General features: G+C 38.9%; 1 protein-coding gene across 5 annotated transcripts in view; it reads left to right on the top strand.

Annotated features, from left to right (window-relative positions):
- Nucleotides 1-24999, top strand: part of LOC118394812 (guanylate kinase-like) — a 27196-nt gene extending 2197 nt beyond the window's left edge. For 4 of the 5 annotated variants that reach the window (XM_035788384.2, XM_035788383.2, XM_035788381.2 and 1 more), the window contains exons 2-7: nucleotides 21839-21952; nucleotides 22053-22094; nucleotides 22260-22495; nucleotides 22644-22728; nucleotides 22841-22926; nucleotides 23087-24999. In XM_035788384.2, coding sequence (XP_035644277.1) covers nucleotides 21841-21952; nucleotides 22053-22094; nucleotides 22260-22495; nucleotides 22644-22728; nucleotides 22841-22926; nucleotides 23087-23122 — 597 coding nt within the window. In that variant the 5' untranslated portion in view covers nucleotides 21839-21840 and the 3' untranslated portion in view covers nucleotides 23123-24999. Of the gene's footprint in view, nucleotides 1-14567; nucleotides 14719-21838; nucleotides 21953-22052; nucleotides 22095-22259; nucleotides 22496-22643; nucleotides 22729-22840; nucleotides 22927-23086 lie in introns of those variants that run through there. The other variant, XM_035788382.2, reaches the window with a different exon arrangement.

The raw sequence follows: 24999 nt of genomic DNA, 5'->3' as shown, positions 1-24999 counted from the left end.
ACAAATAGATGTGGAATATGCTCAAATGTGGTGTGGTTCAATGGTAACGCAGACATTTTGCAAAGGCAGAGAGAAGTGCGTGGACAGCAGTGTACGCATCAATTCAGGTTACAAGACTTGTTTAGGCCTAATGAATGAGTGAAATACCATAAGAAACATGTTGGATATGTTTTCACATCTTTCCAGTTCCTTAATCACATCTTTTCAGTTCCTTAACCGGTCAAACTGTCATTTGGAAATCTCCCTGGTCCCTAAATTCCCCTCGCTCCGTGAGTGAAGAGGAAATGAAATCACTTTTCCGACGTCAACTAGGTTGTTGATGATGCATTGATAATTCTATCGATTTATGACATTCTGGTGAGCAAGGCTTTATTTAGTATTCTAGTCCGGGGTTTCCCTAACTCGGTCCTGGGGCCCCCACTGGGTGCATGAGCTAGGGCAAAAAAAACTAAACTACACAGCTGATTAAATCCTAACACAGCTAGTGCTGTGTTTAGGAGTTCAGAAATTAGCATTTTCAAAATGCAGACCTTCATTTGAAACCACTTTGCATGCATTTTTTCCTTAGCAGAAAATACAACACTTTTGGCAGAAAATAGCTACATTTTCATAAACTTATTTGTATTGCTTTTAATCTTTTTAAATGAATGTATCTTATTAACACTTTGTTCTAGCTAGCTATTTGTGTAGGTAGCTATCAAGTAAACACAATGATAATAGCAAAAAAACAGCAAGTACACAACAATAGAAAACGTCATTAAAAGTCTTCAGACGAACATCACAGATCTTAACCTTTCTTAAAAGTTCAATTGAGGGAACGAGGCGGGGCTAGAAAAATAAAAACAACCCAATGCTATTTGGCTAACAGCCACACAAGTAAATGAGCTTACATTTTTTGCATATTTCTAATGTTTATCATAGAAAGAATGTAACCAACTACAGTTTAAGTTAATATTACCCGAGAAACATTGAGAAAAGTAGCTACATATCAGTCAGTGCTGTCTGATGATAGAATGCCAGTTTGTGACTTCTCATCCAAGTGGAAAAGTATAACTGAAGCACAACATTAGTCTGACGCTGAGCAGAAATGACAATAAGAAGCTTCTTTTTTTTTTTCTTTTTTTAAATCTGCGTTTACAAAATGCAGGAAAATATCTTATGCTTTCTTTTTTTTCTGCATGAAAAACGCAGAATTCTGCATTAACGTGACTCCCGGGGGCCCCAGGACCGAGTTTGGAAAACCCTGTTCTAGACTAGTATCAAGTAATGACAGCAGATAAGCTGAATATATTTAATTATAGACAAGTTGATAAAAAAATTGCCTACCAAATGCAATACATTATAAACAGAAACAAATCTAGATGAGGCTTAGACTATTTCCCGCCCCCCCGAAATTCCGCATTCCCTGAGTAATGTGTGCAGGTAGTCTACATGAGCCTTTTGAAGTAACTGTTTGACTATCAGATGAAAACATCATGACTGGTTGTGTTTGACACATTAAAAGGTGGGCTAATACATTTTTAAAAGTTCAACAACAAATCTAGACTATTAGGCCCATAGCGATCCTATTGAATTAGAGATTCTATATGTAATTCTATTAGGCCCATAAAATGTTTAAATAAAAGCACGTGCACACATAGGAAGTACCCTGTACTGGGAAGAAATTACATAATTTCACCCTTGATTTTTAAAGTTAAGCATATCCTCTGTGGTGGAATTATTCTAATCAAATGAGAAAGACTTTTAGATATCTTCAAAACAATTTAACTTTATTTATTACTGCAGTAATGGAGTGTTAACGGTCACCCAATGGTGTAGACTTCAAGCCCAAACAAACAGGTTTAGGTTACAACTTTATACTGTTCCTGAGTCCTTGTGACGAAGAACCGATATAGAAATGATACAAAAAGGTATATTTTGATCTCATGTAACAAACATCAAGATTTACATGCCGCCAAATATCTGTCTCTAGTTAATTTACTGCTTTGTTATACAGAAATAGTAATGTAACCAAGGACACGAGTTCATTCCCTCAAATGATTAAGTCCAGTGTTCATCTTCCCAATGGGATAAATAAACTGGAGATTGGGTCTCCCTGGCACCAACAGACAGGCACACACACTAATCATAGAATGGAATGCAGTCTTTAGGTTATCACCAAGCCATCGTAAATCTACTGTCAGCGTTAACAGACGCATGATAGTTCTAAGAACCCAATTCTGTTTGCCCTCAGAAAAACAGACCATGTGAATGTACTAATATAGGAATACATTCTAATATATAAGTAATGTGATTAACATAATGTTGTACTTCTACGACACCTCCCTTTTTTGGGGTGGCAGGTAGGCTAGTGGTTAGAGCGTTGGGCCAGTAACCAAAAGGTTGCTGGATCGAATCCCCAAGCTGTCGTTCAGTTGACCCACGATTCCCTGGTAGACCGTCATTGTAAATAAGAATGTGTCCTTAACTGACATGCCTAGCTAAATGTAAAAAAAAAAAGTATAGCCTACACATGTGGAATCTCTTACGTGACTGAACACTTTGTTCATATTGCTGACTGCATTAACTACTAATCAGTAGCCTAATGAAATTAAGAGCCAACTGATTTTACATGATGAAAGGTTGGTCACTGTCTGGCAAGGACCAATCACATGCTGTGGAACAGTGGAACGCATATAAGGGCCAACTGTCTTAGTAAACCTAATGTAAAATCTGTAATGGCATGCAGACTGTTTCAAATGTAATTAACTTTATCCCATGCCTGTAGTCAACTCGCATGCACCCCTTGTTTTCTGTCACATTTGAAATGTGTTGCCTCGAGGTGTTACGGAAATCTTATAGGCTCATCCTATGTATGGTGATGTTGTAGACCCAATTCTTTTGGAATGTGTTAGGGATGCACAGATATGACATTTTTGGCCGATATCCGATATTTTCCAAACTGCTCCAAGTTGGATGGGTGTACGGCAATCTAAGTCATACCACAGATTCTCAATTGGATTGAGGTCTGGGCTTTGACTAGGCCATTCCAAGACATTTAAATGTTTCCCCTTAAACCACTCGAGTGTTGCTTTAGCAGTATGCTTAGGGTCGTTGTCCTGCTGGTAGGTGAACCTCCATCCCAGTCTCAAATCTCTGAAAGACAAACCGGTTTCCCTTAAGAACTTCCCTGTATTTAGCGCCATCCATCATTCCTTCCATTCTGATCAGTTTCCCTGCCGATGGAAATGATGAGATGTTGGGTTTGCGCCAGACATAGCATTTTCCTTGATGGACAAAAAGCTAAATTTTAGTCTAATCTGACCAGAATACCTTCTTCCATATGTTTGGGGAGTCTCCCACATTCCTGCATGGTATACAGTGTTTGCTTATTTTGTTCTTTAAGCAATGGCTTTTTTATGGTCGCTCTGTGGAGTGTAGGGCTTAAAGTGGTCCTATGGACAGATTCTCCAATCTCCGCTGTGGAGCTTTGCAGCTCCTTCAGGGATATATTTGGTCTCTTTGTTGCCTCTGATTAATGCCCTCCTTGCCTGGTCTGTGAGTTTTGGTAGGCAGCCCTCTCTTGGCAGGTTTGTTGTGGTGCCATATTATTTCCATTATTTTTAATAATGGATTTAATGGTGCTCCATGGGATGTTCAATGTTTTGGATATTTTTTTTATAACCCAACCCTGATATGTACTTATCCACAACTTTGTCCCTGACCTGTTTGGAGAGCTCCTTGGTCTTCATAGTGCCGCTTAGTTAGTGGTGTTGCAGACTAGGCAGCCTTTCAGAACGTGTGTGTATACTGAGATCATGTGACACTTCGATTGCACACAGGTGGACTTTATTTAACTAATTATGTGACTTCTGAAGGTAATTGGTTGCACCAGATCTTATTTAGGGGCTTCATAGCAAAGTGGGTGAATAGATATGCACGCACCACTTGTTTCTTTTTTTTTACTTGGCCAATTTGGACTCTTTAAAAAAAAATGTTTTTATGTCCATTACATGAAATCCAAATAAAAATCTATTTCAATTACAGGTTGTAATGCCACAAAATATGTAAAATGCCAAGGGGGTGAATACTTTTGCAAGGCACTGTATACACACGCACGCACACACTACCAGGAAAAGGTTTTAGAACACCTACTCATTCAAGGTTTTTCTTTATTTACTATTTCCTACATTGTAGAATAGTAGACTAAAAAAATGATGAAATAATACAAGGAATCATGCAGTAACCAAAAAAGTGTTAACCTCTCTGGGGTATGTGGGACGCTAGCGCCCCACCTGGCCAACATCCAGTGAGATTGCAGAGCTCCAAATTCAAATACAGAAATACTCATTATAAAAATTCAGAAAAGATACAACTATTTTACATTGGTTTAAAGATGAACTTCTTGTGAATCCATCCACGGTGTCAGATTTTTTTTTTAAAATGCTTTAAGGAGAAAGCATACCTTACAATTATTTGAGAACATAGCCCAGCAGACAAATCATTACAAACAGTAACCAGCCAAGTAGAAGGGTTACACAAGTTAGAAATCAAGATAAAATTAATCCCTTACCTTTGATCTTCATATTGTGGCACTCAGAAGACATTCATTTATTCAATAAATGTTCCTTTTGTTCGATAATGTCTCTCTTTATATCTGAAAACCTCCATTTTTGTTCACATTTTCTTCAGTAATCCACAGGCTCAAACAGTCACAACAGGCAGACAAAAAAAATCTAAATTGTTTCCGTAAAGTTCATAGAAACATGTCAAACAATGTTTATATTCAATCCTCAGGTTGTTTTTAGCCTAAATAATCTATAATATTTCAACCGGACAATAACGCCATCAATATAAAAGGTAAACCAGAAAGTCACTCTCTCTGGTCCCGCGCATGAAAAAGCTCTGTGACCTGGCAGGGTATACTCATTCAGACTGCTCTTACTCCCTCATTTTTCAGAATACAAGCCTGAAACCATTTCTAAAGACTGTTGACATCTAGTGGAAGGCATAGGAACTGCAATTTGAGTCCTAAGTAAATGGACACTGTAATGGCATTGAATAGAAAACTTCAAACAAAAAAAATCCTACTTCCTGAATGGATTTTTCTCAGGTTTTTGCCTGCCAAATTTGTTCTGTTATACTCAGACATTATTTTTTAAACAGTTTTGGAAACTTCAGAGTTTTCTATCCAGATCTACTAATTATATGCATGTCCTATCTTCTGGGCCTGAGTAGAAAGCTGTTTAATTTGGGCATGCTTTTCATCCAAAATTCCAAATGCTGCCCCCTACCCTAGAGAAGTTAAACAAATCAAAATATATTTTATATTCTTCAAAGTAGCCACCCTTTACCTTGATGACAGCTCTGCACACTCTTGGCATTCTCTCAACCAGCTAAACTCTGCGGTCCAGCTCATCCCAAACCATCTCATTTGGGTTGAGGTTGGGTGATTGTGGAGGCCAGGTCATCTGATGAAGCACTACCCCACTCTCCTTATTGGTCAAATAGCCCTTACACAGCCTGGAGGTGTGTGGAATCATTGTCCTGTTGAGAAACAAAGTATAGTCTGACTATGTGCAAACCAGATGGAATGGCGTATCGTTGCAGAATTCTGTGGTAGCCATGATTGTTAAGTGTGCCTTGAATTCTGAATAAATCACAGACGGCGTCACCAGCTAAGCACCATCACACCACCTCCATGCTTCACGGTGGGAACCACACATGCAGAGATTATCTACTCTGCGTCTCACAAAGCCACGACTGTTTGAACCAAAAATCTCAAATTTGGACTCATCAGACCAAAGGATTGATTTCCACAGGTCTAATGTCCATTTCTCATGTTTCATGACCCAAGCAAGTCTGCTTCTTATTGGTGTCATTTGGTAGTGGTTTCTTTGCAGCAATTCAACTATGAAGGACTGATTCACGCAGTCTTCTCTGAACATTCGATGTTGAGGTGTCAGCAATTTCTGAGGCTGTTAAGTCTAAGGAACTTATCCCCTGCAGCACAGGTAACTCTGGGTCTTCCTTTCCTGTGGCGGTCCACATAAGACCGTTTCATCTTAGCGCTTGATGGTATTTGCAACTGCACTTGAAGAAACCTTAAGTTCTTGACATTTTCTGGATTGACTGACCTCCATGTCTAAAGTAATGGACTGTTGTTTCTCTCTGCTTATTTGAGCTGTTCTTGCCATAATATGGACTTAGCCTTTTACCCAATAGGGCTATCTTCTGTATACCCCCCTTCCACAAATTGACTTTTCACAAGGCATGCCTGTTAATTGAAATGCATTCCAGGTGATTACCTCATGAAGCTAATTGAGAGAATGCCAAGAATCTGCAAAGGGGGGTGCTCAAGATGGCGGCATGAGAGGGTGTAACATTTCTAGCTGAGGAACAATTTTAGGGTTTTCTCACAAAGTTGACTGCAGTTGCAATTTGTTTTTTCACAAAAATGATATCTAACCATACAATGTAGCTATTTTGAATAATTTTGTAATCAAACCATGGAAATGTAGTTTTGACAATTTCCAACTAACAAGCTAGCTATCAAAGTTTCAGCGTGTGTAGTTAAGTGTAAAAAAAAAAAGGTGGGGTGAATGGGATTCATACCAAAATACCCCAACCAAGGAGCAACTGCCAAAGAAGCTGAGAATTGAACCATCAATGAGCCAGCTACAGGACAACATCTTCCGCACCCTCACGGCTAAAATCAAAGAGAGCGCAGATGACATCATGGATGTGGCGAAAAAGAACACTGTCAGTATCGTTAACCTGAAGAAATCAATTGATTTCAATGCTCAGGAAGTAAAAACTCTAAAGCAGCAGAACACAACATTGAAAACTCAGGTTGCAAAGTAGGAGAAGAAACTCACTGAAGTGGAGTCAAAGGTAAATGAGAATGACCGGTATAGGTGGAGATGGAATGTTCTAATTTATAGAATAGCAGAAAAATCTGACGAGAACATCAAAGCAAGCGTGAAAGAGGAGTGAAATGTTGTTGCAGGTTCTCTGGATGTAGTGCACCGCCTGGGTAGGCTGAGAGCTGGGGAAAACAACCAGCCACCACGACCAGTGATCATGAGATTTATCTCCAGGACAGTGAGGGATATGACATGGAAAAGTGCAAATAATTACTATTTTAAAAAAAAGAACAACCTGAGGATCAAGGAGCATTTGATAAAGAAGCTCGGAATCGTCTGGCCGACGATTGAGAGAGCACGGAAGGGAAAGTGCATACTTTGCGGGAGCCAAGGCTTTTTGTAATGGAAGGGAAATTCTTGCTGAAAGAAATTGCTCGTGTCAAGAGAAAGAATATGACATAAAGGGAATAATGGATTATACAAAAAAAACTGAACTATCTTCATTGCAAATGCAGTTAGACTGTATCTATGAGGAAAAGGCCCGGGGAGCATTTGTAAGATCAAGAGGGGGAGAGAAATACAAAATATTTATTTTAATTCAGAAAAAGGGGCAGGTGAAAATACTTCCATATGTAAATTAATGATAAATAATACTCCCAATGAAAATCCAAAATAAATCTCTCAGCATGTATAAAGATTCTGATAGAACTGGGCAACATCAGCCCAGTCAACCTCCAATATGAATATTTTCTTAGACAATGTAGCAAACATTGCTAAGAAGATAGATAATTATTTTTGTGATGAGTTATCTGAAATTGAGGCTTAAGGACAATAGGTCCCCTGGAAATGATGGTTTAATAAGCGAGATTTATAAAGCATTCAATGATAAACTGATTCCTTTCATTCTTGCTATGTTTCAAGAATCAATAGAAAAAGGGTTGCCGGCTTCCTTAAAGCAAGGTGTAATTACTTTGATTCCCAACCCTAATAAAGATACTCTTTATATAGACAGCTTGAAACCCATTAGCCTGTTGAATAATGATGTGGGGATTACTTGTCCTTGTATTCCCTAAGAGGTTGAAACAAGGCTTGCATCATATAATTGTTCTTCATCAATCTGGATTTATGCATGGTCGACACATTGGTCTTTTTTTCTAGATTGTTCTGTTACCCAGTAAACGGCACCCTACCGACAAAAAGCTCTAAAACGATGCCGGATGATAATTATTTTCCTGACACTGGTCATAGACCCATACAAGATTACTTTGAATATAGCCAAAGGGAGTGTGATAAGATCATTGTTTCGGAGTCCCTTTTTGACATACCGGAAGGTAATTCTGACCTCTTGAAAGAACTGTTGCATTCTCGTCTGGCGCTTAGATAAATGTATCTACATATAGTCACTCTTAGTGATTTATGTGCGTCAAGGCATTATGCCACAGGGACTCAGGTGGCAAAAAGAACCATCATTGGGACAGCACACAGATGATTTCTGTGAGTGCTGGTGTGCCATCCTGAACAAATGCTCTATTGATTTAATGACATTGATTGTTGACCAGTTGAAAAGGGATTTTATTAAAATGGATAACACAATTTAAAGACAAACGCACAGCTCTACAAAAGCTGTTAATGATGATGGCATATTCAATGAACTGATAAACTAACCAAGCGCTCCAGGACAAGTTGTCTACAGAAATAAAGGAACTTAAAATCAAGAAATTCAACCAAGACAAAAAAGACAAGGCTGAGGCTAAAGTCTACTTCTGGAGAAACCCTGACGAGGTCCTGCTCCTCCTCTCCATGACAGATGCAGGAGGGATGACGCTTACTTCTATCCACCTCGTCTGACCAACACTCTACAACCAGCGCCTCATCGGCTTCCAGTGGCAGTTTTTTTTATTCAACGAGAGACTGGGCCGACGGAAGGGCAGAGGTGGCCGCAGGCACGCGCATCGATGAGATGCCTCACCCTATCTGAGGGCACCATTCACACGGTCCCAGAACCCACGGGACTGAGTGTCTTTAATTTATCAAGCAAGATATTGAGCCCTGCCAATGTCTCCTTGCTTAACCCTTTATCTTTTGTGCCTACAACCCAGTGCAACAATTTTGATGTTAAGGTAGACATGTTTAAGTTTTTTTTTTTAGAAACATTCGTATACTTTAGCTCCCCTAATCCTGACATTTCTATTGAACCAGTAGGTTGCTCACCTGCACATACTCAGACTCCTTTTAGAAGCAAGAGTTATTTTATACCTCCATCCAATCGCAATCACTCTATCGAGACATATTGCAGACTTGTTGAAAAAGATGTTGCTCATCTCCTTAAGAACAAGCAGGAGTCCAAATCTTTTCATAATTTACCTAAGGATGAAAAACAGGCTTTGCTTGATTTATAATCCGATACGTCAGTCCTTACCTGCCCTGCTGATAAGGGTGGGTCAGTTGTACTCATGGAAAGGACAGTTTATATAAATGAGTGTCATGGACAACTACTTAACACCTTTCACAAGAAACTCAGAAGTGACCCCACTTTCCAATTTCAGAATACTATCTTTACTGTCCTAGAAGGGTTTTTTAAGTTCTAGTCAGATAACCAAAAAGAACACAACTTTTTAGCTATTCAACACCCTAAAATTGCCACGTTCTATACTATACGAAATTACACAAGAATGTTACAAAACCTCCAGGGTGCCCTATTGTAGCGGGCATTGATGCAGTAACGGCCCCTCTATCTACTTTTGTTTACTTTTCTATTAGACCACTCGCAGAACAGCTCCCCTCCTTTGTAAAGGACACCAGCAGTATGATCTCTATCATTGAATCTCTTGATACTCTCCCTGAGAATACCTTGTTAGTTACTTTTGATGTTGAGTCGTTATACACAAATATTGCACACGAGGGCGGTATTGAACCTCTGGAACATTTTCTTCTGCAACGTGACTCTAATAATACCTTCCAGTCCCTGCATTATAACATTGGCTGAAATAGTACTCACACACAACTACTTTGTTTCTAAATTATTTCTTTATTCAGACAAAGGGTACTGCTATGGGATCCCCCATGGCTTCTAACTATGCTAATTTGTATGTGGGTTACATGTGGGTTACATGTGGGTTACATGGAGAAACAGTATTTTCAATCCTCTCAAAAATAATCATATTATTTGTAAACGGTATATTGATGATATTTTTGTTCTATGGAGGGGTGATGCAAAACAGCTCCAGGCGTTTTATGCTTTTCTTAACTCCTGTTCTGAACATTTGAGATTTACTATGCAATCTGATACACGTCAAATCTGTTTTCTTGATCTTCTGATCTTGTGTGAAAATTAATGTTCTATACACTGATCTTTACAGGAAACTTACTGATTGTAACAGTTTGTTGAGGGCTGACCGTTGTCACCCACTTCCCTTGAAAAATAGTTTGGCCTACAGCCAATTGTGTCGAATTAAAAGAATTATTAAAAGAATTATCAAAAAACAATCATTCGACAAATATGGCTGAGACGCAAAGAAAAGTCAAGGAGAGGGGTACAAAAATGATCAGATCAATATTGCCATTGAGAAAATCCAAAACAAAGTGAGACATGATGACCTTTTTCAAGGTCAGTCTAGCAAAAAGACACATTCTTGCGTTCTAAATACCCACTATTCAAAGTGCTCTGAACAAATTAAGGGAATCGTTCACAAACATTGACACATTCTAAAATCCGATGATAGTCTCGGTAATGTGTTTTCGGACCTTCCCTTGGTCGTATTCTCGCGGGGCAGAAATCTCAGAGACCAATTGGTACACTCTGATTTACCACCCCAAGATATTCCTGAACAAAGTTTATTTGCGCCCCTACTGGATGGAAATTACAAGTGCAATGGCTGTGCTCAATGCAATGGCACTTATAAATGTAGATCCTACAAACACCCACAAATAGGGAAATTGATCCCAATCAAAGGTGTTATTACGTGCTCCACTAAGGCAGTTATTTATCTTATAACTTGTCCTTGTGGTAAAAATGATGTGGGTAAAACTGCGCGAATTAAAAGTACGTATCTCAGAGCATCGTAGCACCATTAGGTGCAAAAACTCGACTTACCCAGTTGCGGCCCACATTTTGGAAGCAAACCACTCGATTTCGTCTCTGCGTTATCTTGGCATCGAACATGTCACCCTCCCTAGGAGAGGGGGTGACCTTGATAATTAGAGGCTGCCTGGATCTTTAATTTTAAAGACCCTTGCTCCCTTTGGTCTCAACGTATACTTTGATCTTAAGCCATTCTTGTGACTTTTGCCATTGTAATTGTTTTGTAAGCTTGTGTAGTCTAAAATGAATCTATGATCGTATGCTCTCCATTTGTTTTTTTGTATGCTGTTTGTATGCCATTTTAATATTTGAGAATTAGCCAATGATATTAGGCCACACTTGGCCATGATTAGACACCTGTGTGTCTTTGACTATATAAATGAGTCACCCTGCAGTGTTTGTGATTATACCCTGATGAAGACAGCTTGCCTGTCAACATTGGACATTAAATGTTTTGCATCTGAGCTCTCCTTTAGTGTGCGGCTCGCCTTTATTTTCAAGTTTTCTACTCCATTAGCCAGCACTTCGTCTATATAGGTGTGCGTTTCTTTTTCTTCTAGATTAACACATTAGTAATAACATCAGGTTGATCTTAGATATGATTGACTATGATTTGTGTTTGTTGATTTTTATAAAACTTTTGACACTGTAGAACAATGAGTTTATGTTCCAAGCAATATGTATTTTGGGGTTTGGTGACTTTTTTTGAAAGCAGTCCAAACTTTTTATAGTGGTTGTACTAGCTCTTTAACATTAGCTCACGGGACATCCCAAAGATATATTGGCCTTGGCATTAGGCAGAGCTGCCCAATTAGTCCATTTGTATTTTTATTGGTTACTCAAATTATGGCTCTTCATATCAAGAAAGGGAATTTTCAAGGTGTTTCAGCATTTGGCAATGAATTTAAACTATGTCAACTGGCTGATACCACCATATTTTTAAGAGACAGGAATGAGGTTTCTAAATCAGTTTCCTGTATTGAAGACTTCATTAGTTTCGGTTTGAAAATTAATATCAATAAGTCAGTCTTATTTCCACTCAAGGATTGTGTTTTACAGGAAGTATATGGTATCCAAATGAAAGAAAAGGTTACATATCTTGGAATTGTTATATGCAAGGATGAAAAACAAAGGAGTGAATTGAACTTTAACCCCATTATTGAGAAAACATAGAAGAAATTGAACCTCTGTTTGAGAGAGATTACGTTATACGGTTGGGTTTTATTGTCCAAAGCTGAACGGTTATCCAGATCAGTTTGTCTCGTTATCACTTGACTTACCCCCTAAAATTGTAAAGGACTTAGATCAGATTCTTTAATTTTATTTGGAGGAACACGCCTCACTATCTACGAAAGGATATTCTCACTAATACCCAAGAACAAGGAGGTCTTGAGGTTTTAGATTTCAATCATCTAAATAATATTTTTATAATAAATTGTATTCTGAAGTATGTTAAGAACCAGAATAGTATTTGGAATGTCTTCCCTAAGTATTTATTTGACACTGGTGGTTTAGAACTTTTGCTTCGATGTAATTTTGATGTTGATAAAATCCTGGTAAAGATGGCCAAATTGCATAAGCAGGCAATTTTAGCTTGGATGTTAGCGTATAAACACAAGTTTCCCCCTCACATATACTTTATATGGAACAACAAAGATGTACAATTTAAAAATAAGTCTTTCTTTTTTTCATAACTGGTTAGAGAATAAAATAATTTTGGTTGGTCAGTTACTGAATGAGGATGGATAGCTACTCATGTGGAATGTCTTGATAAGTTTAAAATTCCAATAACCCCAAAAGAATATGCAATTGTTTTTTATACGATTCCAATGGGGGGTTGTATCTCTTTTAAATTCCTCTGTGGTTGATGTGAGTAACACAGATTTACATGAAAATATATATTCATTGGCAATATTAACATTGAAGATAAATGTGGTAATAAACAGATTAGGAATATTGTTTGATACTACAATTCCCTCAGCAAGATTATTTTGGTCAAATATCTATGGTGATATACAATTGGGGAAAGCATGGAAAATTGCTAAGAAATATTGTATCAATAACAAAGTAAAGGAAGTTTAATTTAAAATGTTACGTGTTTTGGAAAGATTCAAGCTGAATATTGACTATAACTGATTTCTGTGAAATGGAGAAGGAGACCATTTTGCGTTTTTGTTTTTTTTGCCTGTATTTATAGTAGATTGTTTTTGGATTGACATACAGAATTTCATTACAAAAAAATAGGACCGGTTGTACTATTTAATGGTGTTGATATGATTTATTTCAGAAATTCTGACATAGAATATTTAATTCAACTGCTAATAATACTAGGTAAATTTCATATTCACAAATGCAAGTGGTCTAATTCAAAAGCAAACTTTTTTTCACATTCTAAATTAATTTAAACAATATGGCACTACTTTAACTGAAAAACAAAAAGGCAAATAAAACTTGTATAATTAATGAATATGATTTGTTTGTTTAGGACTCCTGGCCAGGTCGCAGTTGCAAATGAGAACTTGTTCTCAACTAGCCTACCTGGTTAAATAAAAAATAAATAAACACTGCTGCTACTCTATGCATAGTCACTTTAATAACTCTAACTACATGTACATATTAACTCTACTAACCGGTGCCCCCGCACATTGACTCTCTACCGGTACCCCCATATATAGTCTTGCTATTGTTATTTACTGCTGCTCTTTAATTACTTGTTACTTTTATTTCTTATTTGTATTTTTTAAACTGCATTGTTGGTTAGGGGCTTGTAAGTATGCATTTCACTAAGGTCTACTCCGGTTGTATTCGGCGCATGTGACTAATACAGTTTGATTTGATAGAGCTCTAGAGTTCCTCTGTGGAGATGGGAGAACCTTCCAGGAGGACAACCACCTCTGCAGCACTCCATCAATCAGGCATTTTTATAGTAGTGGCCAGACGGAAGCTACTTCTCAGTAAAAGGCACATGACAACCCGCTTGAAGTTGATGAAACCAAGTTTGAACTCTTTGGCCTGAATGCCAAGCATCACGTCTGGAGTTAACCTGGCACCATCCCTACGGTGAAGCATGGTGGTGGTATCTTTTTCAGCGGCAGGGACTAGAACCCGATCAAACATCTCTGGAGACACCTGAAAATAGTTGTGCAGCGACGTTCCCCATCCATCCTGACAGAGCTTGAGAGGATCTGCAGAGAAGAATGGGAGAAACTCTCCAAATACAGGTGTGCCAGGCTTGTAGCGTCAGACCCAAGACCCGAGGCTGTGATCGCTGCCAGAGGTGCTTCAACAAAGTACTGAGTAAAGGTTCTGAATACTCATGTAAATGTGATATTCCAGTTTTATTTTATATACATTTGCAAAAATGTCTAAACCTGTTTTCACTTTGTTATTGTGTGTAGATTGAGGGATGGAAAACAATTTAATCAATTTAACCAAATGTGGAAAAAGTCAGGGGTCTGAATACTTTCTGAATGCTATCAAATAATGGCCCAGGTTCGTCTGTTTGACACCCCTGTCCTACAGACAACCTAGGGATTGCCTTCTTTCAGGTATGTCACAAACTGATGGCTAGGGTTTAAACTGTGTACTGAGAGGTGATTGGAGGGATCAAAGATTTGGTTTCACTATGTTTGCGCGTGCGCTCATACAGTCTGCTACCACAAACACCACATTTGACTGGCCCCAGGCTTCATCATATAATCGTGCTGCTCAATTCACTTTCCTATTCTGTCCTCACGCATCCTGTTGCTCAGCCTGCTCACTCACTCACAAGTCTACTGACGGTGACCAAAGGTAAGGAGGAAGAGCGATTTTAGCCAATATGGTTAATAACTAAATAGTTTGCTTAATTTCAGTTTGATACTAAACAGGCAGTCATTATGTAGAGATTAGAATAGTTGTGCCATCGAAACCGCATCTTCCATAACAAAGAGATTTTTGTATTTTCAGCTGTTTGAATCTGGTGTTCAAAACCGAAAGTAAAATATGCAAAAACTAACCTTAAGAACGGGAAGTATAGAAATTAGGGTTGGGCTGAGTACTCGGACAAAATGAGTATCATAACTGATATGGAGAATTTTCCGAATAAGATTTTGACACAGTATTATTGTTTTTTGTAATTTAACTGTGATCGGGAAACTATTTTCAGCTGCCAACATTTCTCGCTCTCACTCAAACAGTGTAAAGAGCTGCGTGCTCTAAACAACTATTGGCTAGTTCTTCTGTCTGTAAAGAAACGGGCGGGGTATCGATTGAGCCAGCTGCAACGATTGGATTACAACGAATTGCTCTCAATTCCCAATACGGACACGCGCAGCTCAGTTTCACTCACTCGTCTCCGGGCACAAGTTTTATCTTCTAACAACGTGTACGATCTGTAGCTAGTCATTGTTCAATTTAGTTATTTCCAGACGACTGGTTGTTTTTGTCTGTCTACTTGGCGTTGTTTGGTAGGCCTACCTTGTCTGTCCATATAATTATTCCACTGCTGACGACGTCTGTCATTATGTCGTGATCAAAGCCCATGCTTGCTTGCTATTATTTATTCTCGCATAGGCATTTTTTCGGAGAGAAAAAAAGACCATTGGCAATTCTTAGTATTTAAATGTTGGTGAGGCAAACACCCCTATTTTTTTTTAGATACGTGCCAGCAAAGCCACTAGACAAGACACAACACTAAATAATACATTTATTACACTATAACGGTGACTAACTATGCCCACAAACTGTTAGGGCCTATTTAAAGTTGTCCCAACAGCAGAGCTTTTTTCTTCAGCGGCGCCTTGTCTGGCAGTGAAACAGTTCATGTACTGCCTTAAAAAACAGCTGATATTGCTGACTTGCCTAAACAAATGTGGTTTCTACTGACAATTGAGATGTACAAACTATGGCATAAAGGGATGACTAGTGGAAAAGACCATTTAAATTAATCAACTTTCTTAGCTACAGTATACATACAGTGCCTTGCGAAAGTATTCGGCCCCCTTGAACTTTGACCCTTTGCCACATTTCAGGCTTCAAACATAAAGATATAAAACTATTTTTTTTGTGAAGAATCAACAACAAGTGGGACACAATCATGAAGTGGAACGACATTTATTGGATATTTCAAACTTTTTTAACAAATCAAAAACGGAAAAATTGGGCGTGCAAAATTATTCAGCCCCTTTACTTTCAGTGCAGCAAACTCTCCAGAAGTTCAGTGAGGATCTCTGAATGAAAAAAACAAAATACAGTTTTAAATCTTTATGTTTGAAGCCTGAAATGTGGCAAAAGGTCGCAAAGTTCAAGGGGGTCGAATACTTTCGCAAGGCGCTGTATCTCCCTGGTATATTGCAGCATACAAGACATTTTTTGGACTCACGTTGTTGTGCTGTGCTCACTTGAACAGGAAGTTGGTGCGTCGGTCCTTTGTGGCAAATCTCATTAAAGTCTGGCATTCTCTGAATTTATGGTGCTTTCAGACAACTGGGTACTCTGAAGGGGGTGAACAAGGTTGAATCATGACATCAGTGATCTTCAGGTCAGAGCTCTAGAGGCCTGGGTTCCCGACCGTTCAAAATATATTTTCCCAGTTTGATCTTTTATTTTTCTTATTCGGACTTTCCAGTTGCCTTGAACTCACTGAAGTCTGAGATTTCCGAGTTTCCAGTTTTGAACTGTGCCGAAGTCATTCTGGATTGATAGCATGGCCAATATTCAACCTTTTTTATGGCTCAATTAATGTTTATCCTTTTATGCTTGGAAAATGACCCGTAAACCCAGACTTGGACCACACACCCACTCCACTGAATAACAGGCTAGTGTTTTGGTTTGCAACGCTTGCAGTTAACCACTGATTCCTTCAAACCACTCACTGTTGAATGCGTTTTCCAACTTGTGTAATGTTTATGGCCGATGAGCACAATACATTTTATCAATAATTTCTCTTCACTTGCCAGTAGATTGTTGACTTGGTTCATGATGACTGCTAGCGAAGATTTTGAAAGTATGTTGTCCAATCAAAGCTGCGGGTAGATCTAACGTGATTTAATGTCATTTTTTCTGTGGCCTTGATCCTTGGATGGGCACTTCTAATGTAACTCTATGGCAACACCCAAGCGGCTTGGATTTACGAGCTCTTCCTGTAGATTTTGCAGTGACGTAGTGTCCCCATGAGTGACAGAACAATGAGCCAATCACGGCACGACAGAATATTACCAACCCCTACGCTCCGTATTTTTCGCTGGCTACCGCACCACCACAGAAATCACTGAGCTAGGCTGAAACGCATGCATTTTGCAGCTGCCTTTTAAGAAAGGAGAACAGAGACCATGTTTGTATGCGTTTTATTGATTTGAATTTTTATTTTACTTTACTATATTGTTTATCTTGATTTACAAGTGTCAGGAGAGAAATGTTGCTCTTGTAAGTGAAACAATATATGGGTCAAGCGAATTTGCCTACCTCCATCAAAATCTCTGTCTGGAATAAATGTAGGCAGTAGCCAGCCATGCATCCGGTTCATAAATAGCCAATCTTGCCGATCTTGTTGATAATTGAATGGGACTAATTAAGTAATTTGTGTATTGTCGTCTGATGGGGTTGTTTAACAATGTGTGTGAATTGCGCTCTGGATAAGAGCGTCTGCTAAATGACTTAAATGTAAATGTGAATGTAAATTATTTTTATTTTGTATGAATAATTCTTTTGTCAAATCGCCAATTGGCAACCCATCCCTTATGGGTTTAATTGACACAAACAAACAATACATTAATTCATGTGGTGATAATTCTTCTGGTGTTTTCTGAATCGCATAAAGAGTGAGAAAATGTAAATGTAAAAATCAATACATAACCTTTTTTACTTTTACCCAAACAATAAATATATCACTATATACAGAAAAATTGAAGGCTTTTGAACCCAGTGTAGTACAAAGAGAAGATTCATATGGGAGATGAGCCTATACACAATTTATACACACGTACCATTTACTACATATACGCTAAATATTTTTACAATTTAATTATAGGCAGCACTTTTTTTAAAATTTTATTTCAGGCTTTATCTAAATATTCCTCAAACAGAAATGCACAATGGACAAACATTTCAGGTTCTCCTCATTACTCAGCCACACAATGCCAGGTATATCTGGTGTGCCTTCTGGAATAAGAGCTATTGTTTATCGTGGTAGAAATGGCTATGTAAATTGAAGAAATAGAGGATAAAATGGGTATCGTTCTCTCTTTCTTCAAGGTCACAACAGATGTTCCGTATAGAAAGGTATTATGTTCATCAATCAAAAGACTCAAAATATTTATTATTTCTAGTGAACTCAAGAATGTTTCCACCGAATAACACTTCTCAGTACCTGGTTTTCTAAAATGCATTCTGTGTTTTTGTCTGGTTGATCATGAGTCTCCATTTTTATTTTGTATTGTTTTTTTTTTACACATTGACAGCACATAATAACATGTTCTTCAGGTCTGTTCAGTTTCTGCCATCCAAAATAATATCAGCATATACAAGGATACTTAGCATTTCATCATGTCTTACTCCAATATTTAACTGTCACATTTATTTTGCCAAATCATTACTAAACATAGCAAACAAAGTCTGTGATAAGGCGTCTCCTTGTTTTACACCAGAGGGTGTGGGAAACCAATCTGTACGATATTCATTAACAAGCACACAAGCAATTGGTACTTTGTAAAGAGACTGGATTGCGTGATAACATCAACCCGTCTATAACAAACTATGGGCTAAAAGATCCCTATTTGCGAAATCAAAAAAGTAGTCTTTGTGTAATCTATTTCTTATTATTATACCGATCGAGAAGATATGATCTATACAGGCTCTGGATTCACAAAAAAAAACATTTTGTTCTTCCACCAGAATGTTTTGATCCTCCTAAAAGGTCATTAGCCTATTGGTTGAGAATGAATGAATATAATTTATAAAACGTACTCAATAAACTTATGCCCCTATAATTCAGTGGCACTCTGGTCTTTTTTGAAGATTTGGGAATGGGATTCACTATCTCAAGTAGATGGCAGTATACTGTACTCAAAACAGATGTGTAGCAAATCCTATATGACATCAATTAAGGAGATTTAAAACCTCATTAGGCAGTTTATCAATGCCAAACGCTTTCCCATTGTTTTCTGCGTCAATCACCTTAACTTCTGCCACAGACAGCTCCGTGTGTGTTTCAACTACACACACCTTAGCCGAATACATTTAAACTCAGTTTTTCACAATTCCTGACATTTAATCATAGTAAAATTCCATGTCTTAGGTCAGTTAGGATCACCACTTTATTTTAAGAATGTGAAATGTCAGAATAATAGTAAAGTGATTTATTCAGGCTTTTATTTGTTTCATCACATTCCCATTGGGTCAGAAGTTTACATGCACTCAATTAGTATTTGGTAGTATTGCCTTTTAAATGGTTTAACTTGGGTCAAATGTTTTCGGGTGAGTTTTGACCCATTCCTCCTGACAGAGCTGGTGTAACTGAGTCGGGTTTGTAGGCCTCCTTGCTCGCACACGCTTTTTCAGTTCTGCCCACACATTTTCTATTGGATTGAGGTAAGAGCTTTGTGATGGCCACTTCAATACCTTGACTTTTTCTTGTCTTTAGGTCATTTTGCGACAACTTTGGAAGTATACTTGGTCATTGTCCATTTAGAAGACACATTTGCGACCAAGCTTTAACTTCCTGACTGATGTCTTGATGTTACTTCAATATATCAACATAATTGTCCTTCCTCATGATTCCATCTATTTTGTGAAGTGCACCAGTCCCTCCTGCAGCAAAGCACCCCCACAACATGATGCTTCCACCCTTGTGCTTCACGGTTGAGATAGTGTTCTTCAGCTTACAAGCGTCCCTCTTTTTCCTCCAGACATAACGATGGTCATCATGACCATCCCAAAAGTACGATCTTTGTCCCCATGTGCCGTTTCAAACCGTAGTCTTGCTTTTTTATGGTTGTTTTGGAGCTGTGGCTTCTTCCTTGCTGAGCGGCCTTTCAGATTATGTCAATATAGGACTCGTTTTTACTGTGGATATAGATACTTTTGTATCTTTTTCCTCCAGCATCTTCACACGCTCCTTTGCGGTTGTTCTGGGATTGATTTGCACTTTTCGCACCAAAGTATATTCATCTCTTGGAGATAACGCGTCTCTTTCCTGAGCGGTATGACGGCTGCGTGGTCCCATGGTGTTTATACTTGCGTACTATTGTTTGTACAGATGAACGCGGTACCTTCAGGCGTTTGGAAATTACTCCCAAGGATGAATCAGCCCTGTGGAGGTCTACAAAAAAGAATCTGTCTTGGCTGATTTATTTTGATTTCCCCATGTCAAGCAAAGAGGCACTGAGTTTGAAGGTAGGCCTTGAAATGCATCCACAGGTACACCTCAAATTGACTCAAATGATGTAAATTAGCCTATCAGAAGCTTCTAAAGCCATGACATTTTCTGGAATTTTCCAAGCTGTTCAAAAGCACAGTCAACTTAGTGTATGTAAACTTCTGACCCACTGGAATTGTGATAGACAGATTATTTCACTGTAAAATATTGTTGGAAAAATGACTTGTGTCATGCATAATGTAGATGTCCTAACCAACTTGCCAAAACTATAGTTTGTTAACAAGACATTTGTGGAGTGATTGAAAACAAGTTTTAATGATTCCAACATAAGTGTATGTAAACTTCCGACTTCAACTGTACGTACGTGTGTGGGTTCTAACATTGATTTCCATTTTAGTTCTCAGGGAAAATGTCTTCCTCAAAATATGCCACATTTGTTGCCTAAGAACTAACGAGCAAACCCCTTCTCCCACTCCTTAAGTACCTGTGTAATATCAGAGTTCAGCCCCTCTGACTTCCTTTGGAATTTTCTAATGTTGTTTTGGTCCTAACTTGTTTATTTGGCTCAAACTGTTGAGGATTTCATGTCTGTATCTTCAAGGGTGTAATAACTGCCCTCTATCTCTGTTTGAATAGGTGTAGTGTTTTATCAAACACATGTTTTTTTCTTAAATGCCTTGCTAAAATGTTCTCTTATATTCCTATTTTTACACTGTAAAAATAAGTACTCAGCCTTGTGCATTACTGACCGTATTAATGAATGCGTGAAGCAACATAATGCCCTCTGAGTGATGGCGCACTTGAGGCACAGGCTTTTACCGGCATTTAAAGCGCACTTCTGGGTTTTCCGATTTACGAGTATCAAGTGTGATAGAACAGATACAATTACGAGGATGAGGAGATTGGCACGTAGAACAGATTTACCGCTTCTTAGGCTTTCAATGAGAGTGACTGAGATCTCACATTTCTATGCAAATTTGTTTGGGTTGTCCAAAAAGTGACACATATATTGCAGCTTTTAAACAGTCGTTCAAGACTGAAAAGCTGTACTGAAATCACTTCTTCTGCCTTGCAATCGGAAGCAGCAGAGTCATTTTAGGCTCTCCAATTAGATTGTTCCTTGGGGATGCCGTGGTAACCACTGTTGGGGTTATTTGGTCCTACTAGTCTTGCTTACGTTGTGCACTACAGAATCACCAATTCGTCAGTTTTTATAGGATACCTGGTTCGTCATATCCATGTCATATTCAGCCCTTGGGCCTATTTGTGGTTTTTAGACCAGGCGGATTACACCACTATTTGAATATAGGCAAATAGAGATTTAGTAGTTTCGTCATATGAATAAAGGATAGGCCTAGGTATGTTTTTAGTCTCAAGAATGACAGCTGCTGCGCCGGGCCGTTTCTCCTCGTGACACCAGTTCTAACCGTTTGTCTCGTTACATAACTCATGCCATGAAGACATGTAACCACCACACCCCGTGCAGTGAGGAATTCCAGACTCTGTTGGATTCTCTCATCTTACCCGCTCTCTCCTCCTCCTCCTCCTCTCCCCCAGCTATGGCAGGACCCAGGCCAGTGGTGCTGAGTGGCCCGTCAGGGGCTGGGAAGAGCACGCTGCTCAAGAACCTGCTCAAGGAGTACGAGGGCGTGTTTGGCTTCAGCGTCTCGCGTAAGTGTGCTCTGCACCAGTCCCCTGTTAACTGTGTAAAATGTCAGGGAGGTGTCAGTTCCAGAAATAAAATATCTAATTGTGTGCTCTCATCCTTTAGATACAACAAGGAGCCCTCGTCCTGGTGAAGAGAATGGCAAAGGTAGGTAGGGTTTTTAAACTCCACGATAGACACTTGTGCTCCAAATCGTCCTGTTGCAACACTTTTTTTAAATTAGGACGCCCAAAGATGGTTGAAGCTATGCTGTCCCCTGTGTCTTTATTCCTTTCAATAACCAACCTTTTTAACATGAAATTGTTGTTTCAGATTACCATTATGTTACAAGGGAGTATATGCAGGCCAGCATCGACAAAGGGGAGTTCATTGAGAGCGCAGTGTTTTCGGGGAACATGTACGGGACGAGCAAGGCCTCGGTGCAGGCCGTTAAAGACAAGAACCTGATCTGCATCCTGGACATCGACATGCAGGGCGTTAGGGCTGTCAAGACGACAGACCTCAACCCCATCTACATCTCGATCCAGCCTCCGTCCATGAACATACTGGTGAGAGCCAGGAGGCATTATAAAATGGTGTACCATGGTCATTTGTGTGTTGTTTAACTTGTGTACAATTGGTTATATAAGTCCAATAACTCCTGATCTAAAGCTAACCCACTCATGATGATCTCCCTCTGACATTTTGGCATTTTAGGAGAAACGTTTAAGGGACAGAAATACTGAGTCAGAGGAGAGCCTCCAGAAACGTTTAGATGCTGCTCAGGTGGACATGGAGATAAGTGAGTCTGATTCTGGAGAGACTTTGGCCTAAAACAGAGTTGTATGTTTATAAATGAAATGTTGAGAAGTTCGTTAAGGATGTTGTCTAAAACGGTTCCCCTGATCTTTCAGGCAAGGAACCTGGCATATTTGACATTGTCGTTGTCAATGATAATCTTGACGATGCCTATGGGAAGTTGAAAGACGCCCTTATTGAGGTGAGTTTGTAGCGCCATAACAGAGCTGGGTATGATGGACTGGGCCATAATGCACCATTTTAACTTAATAGATATTTGTCAGTAAATAATGTATAGATGTGTCAGTGTTGATTTTCACCAGCTCCAAAATGTCATCCTCAAACCTACTTTCTTTCTTCAGGAAATCAAAAAAGTTCAGAAAAACAACTTTTCTTAAGCGACGAGAAACCTGACAGCCATCCTTGCCACTCCTTACAAAATGGCAGCCCTCCTATTCCAATCCTGAACATTCCGTCAGATACCGGTGTTGGAAGGAACTACAGACAACCTGCCTCGCCCCGAACCACAGATGGTAGCCTTCTGAGTGCGCAGGAATATCTTTTTACATATTTGGAAGATAGAAGTGAACTATTTTGCTGTATTTATTTATTTGCCTGGTGGTCAGCTTAAAAGTTGTTGTATTTTGATCCACAAAGAAAAATACTCCATGAATGGTTAACCTGGGACTACCTTGTTTTATTTTACTATGAAGGAGTACTGCACACAGGAGTTTCTGCCGCCAAGTCATTCTTCTGTGCATCTACCAGTATTATAGCCCCTAAGCATTCTATTTGTATTCACTCCGGCCATAATAACAAGACTCATTCCACCTAGTGCTCAGCAAGAGTGGATCCTTGTATGGTATGTTCGCAAATGTCCTGGCTTGCCCCGAAGTCTAGCCCTGTCGGTACAGCTTCGGAACATTGCTGTTCTGTTCCTGTCTAGCAGAACTGACCTGAAAATGTGGTTGTACGGAAATGCGTTTGTTGTCATTAGCCACAACACGGTTCCATAGCTATAGCCAGAAAGGTAAAGAGTAGGGAGAGGCCCAGGCCTTTCATTCCTTTTAAGAGGGATTGTTGACTAACTGCATTGTCAACATAGAGCAGCTAACAACCAATCACAATGCCAGGGGCTTGGGCACGAGCTAACTCTGGCCCTTGCATCATCATACAGGGAAGCACCATCCATTCATATACATTCATAGCCGATCTCAGGAACTGACTGTAGCCTAGCTGCTGTTTTCTAGGGATCCCAGTCAACTTGTGTGTGTGTGTGAGGCAATCTATGTTTGAAGTTTCCCTGTAGGTTTTACCATACTATTCAAATTATAGAAGTACTTAATTTACCAATAAAACAACTGATTGCCAATTAGGATTTACAATCATGTTAATCACCAGAACAGCTATACAGGAAGCTGCACTTTCTGAGACAACGACTTACCCCGAATAGATTTTTGTTCACTGTTGTACAGGCGTGAAATTTTTATATGTTTTGTGTTATTTTACAAATCTCACCTGTAGTATAATATGCAGTGGGTTCTTTTGGACAGAAAACAATTGAATGAGCATGAAAGATCAATGGCATATTTAAATAACTGGAGCAAGTAGTGTCAGTCCTTAAAGGAGAATAAAGAAAAGCTTAGAACTAAGCACACGGAACATCGGCTTCACTTGAAACTGGCTACATTGAATTCCACAGACCAGTCTTAAAGGCTACATTGTTTCAGCAGCTTTTGATGGCTTTTAAGTTTGTAGTTTGACATGCGTTGTTTCACAAGGCAACTTCCATTCACAACCCAAATTGAGTGCATTAGTAACTTTTATTTGACATAGGCTACTGTGGCCCATGACTAATGCGCCACTGCTTCTTGTCCTTTTGTGTTTGATCTCCCTTTGAACATGAAATTCATTACTTTGCACAAATGACTTAATGAAACATATTTGACTGTTTGACTAACCCACGTTTCAATGATTGAAGGCTTGATTCAGTCTAAAGCTGAAGCTTTATATTCATTGATAGAATTTACGTTAATTTCCGATTGAGCCGACATGCAGCGTTGACAGTGAATGCAGTCTCCACTAAAGCGGAAACATTGCCTTTAATTTGAAATCACTCTATAAAGCTGAACTTACCCGATGCAGATTGAAGCCCTGCTTTGTATGTATACTTGTTTTCATTGGCCAGATATTGACAAGTCACCCAGCCTTCAAGTCCTTGTTTTACAAATATGTATGTGTTTTACAACTACAGTAAAGTCAAATAATGAAACTA

This window comes from Oncorhynchus keta, chromosome 15, assembly GCF_023373465.1.
Source record: "Oncorhynchus keta strain PuntledgeMale-10-30-2019 chromosome 15, Oket_V2, whole genome shotgun sequence".
NCBI classification, from domain to species: domain Eukaryota; kingdom Metazoa; phylum Chordata; class Actinopteri; order Salmoniformes; family Salmonidae; genus Oncorhynchus; species Oncorhynchus keta.
The sequence above is the reverse complement of the archived record's forward strand: the minus strand, read 5'-3'. Positions and strand labels throughout refer to the sequence as shown.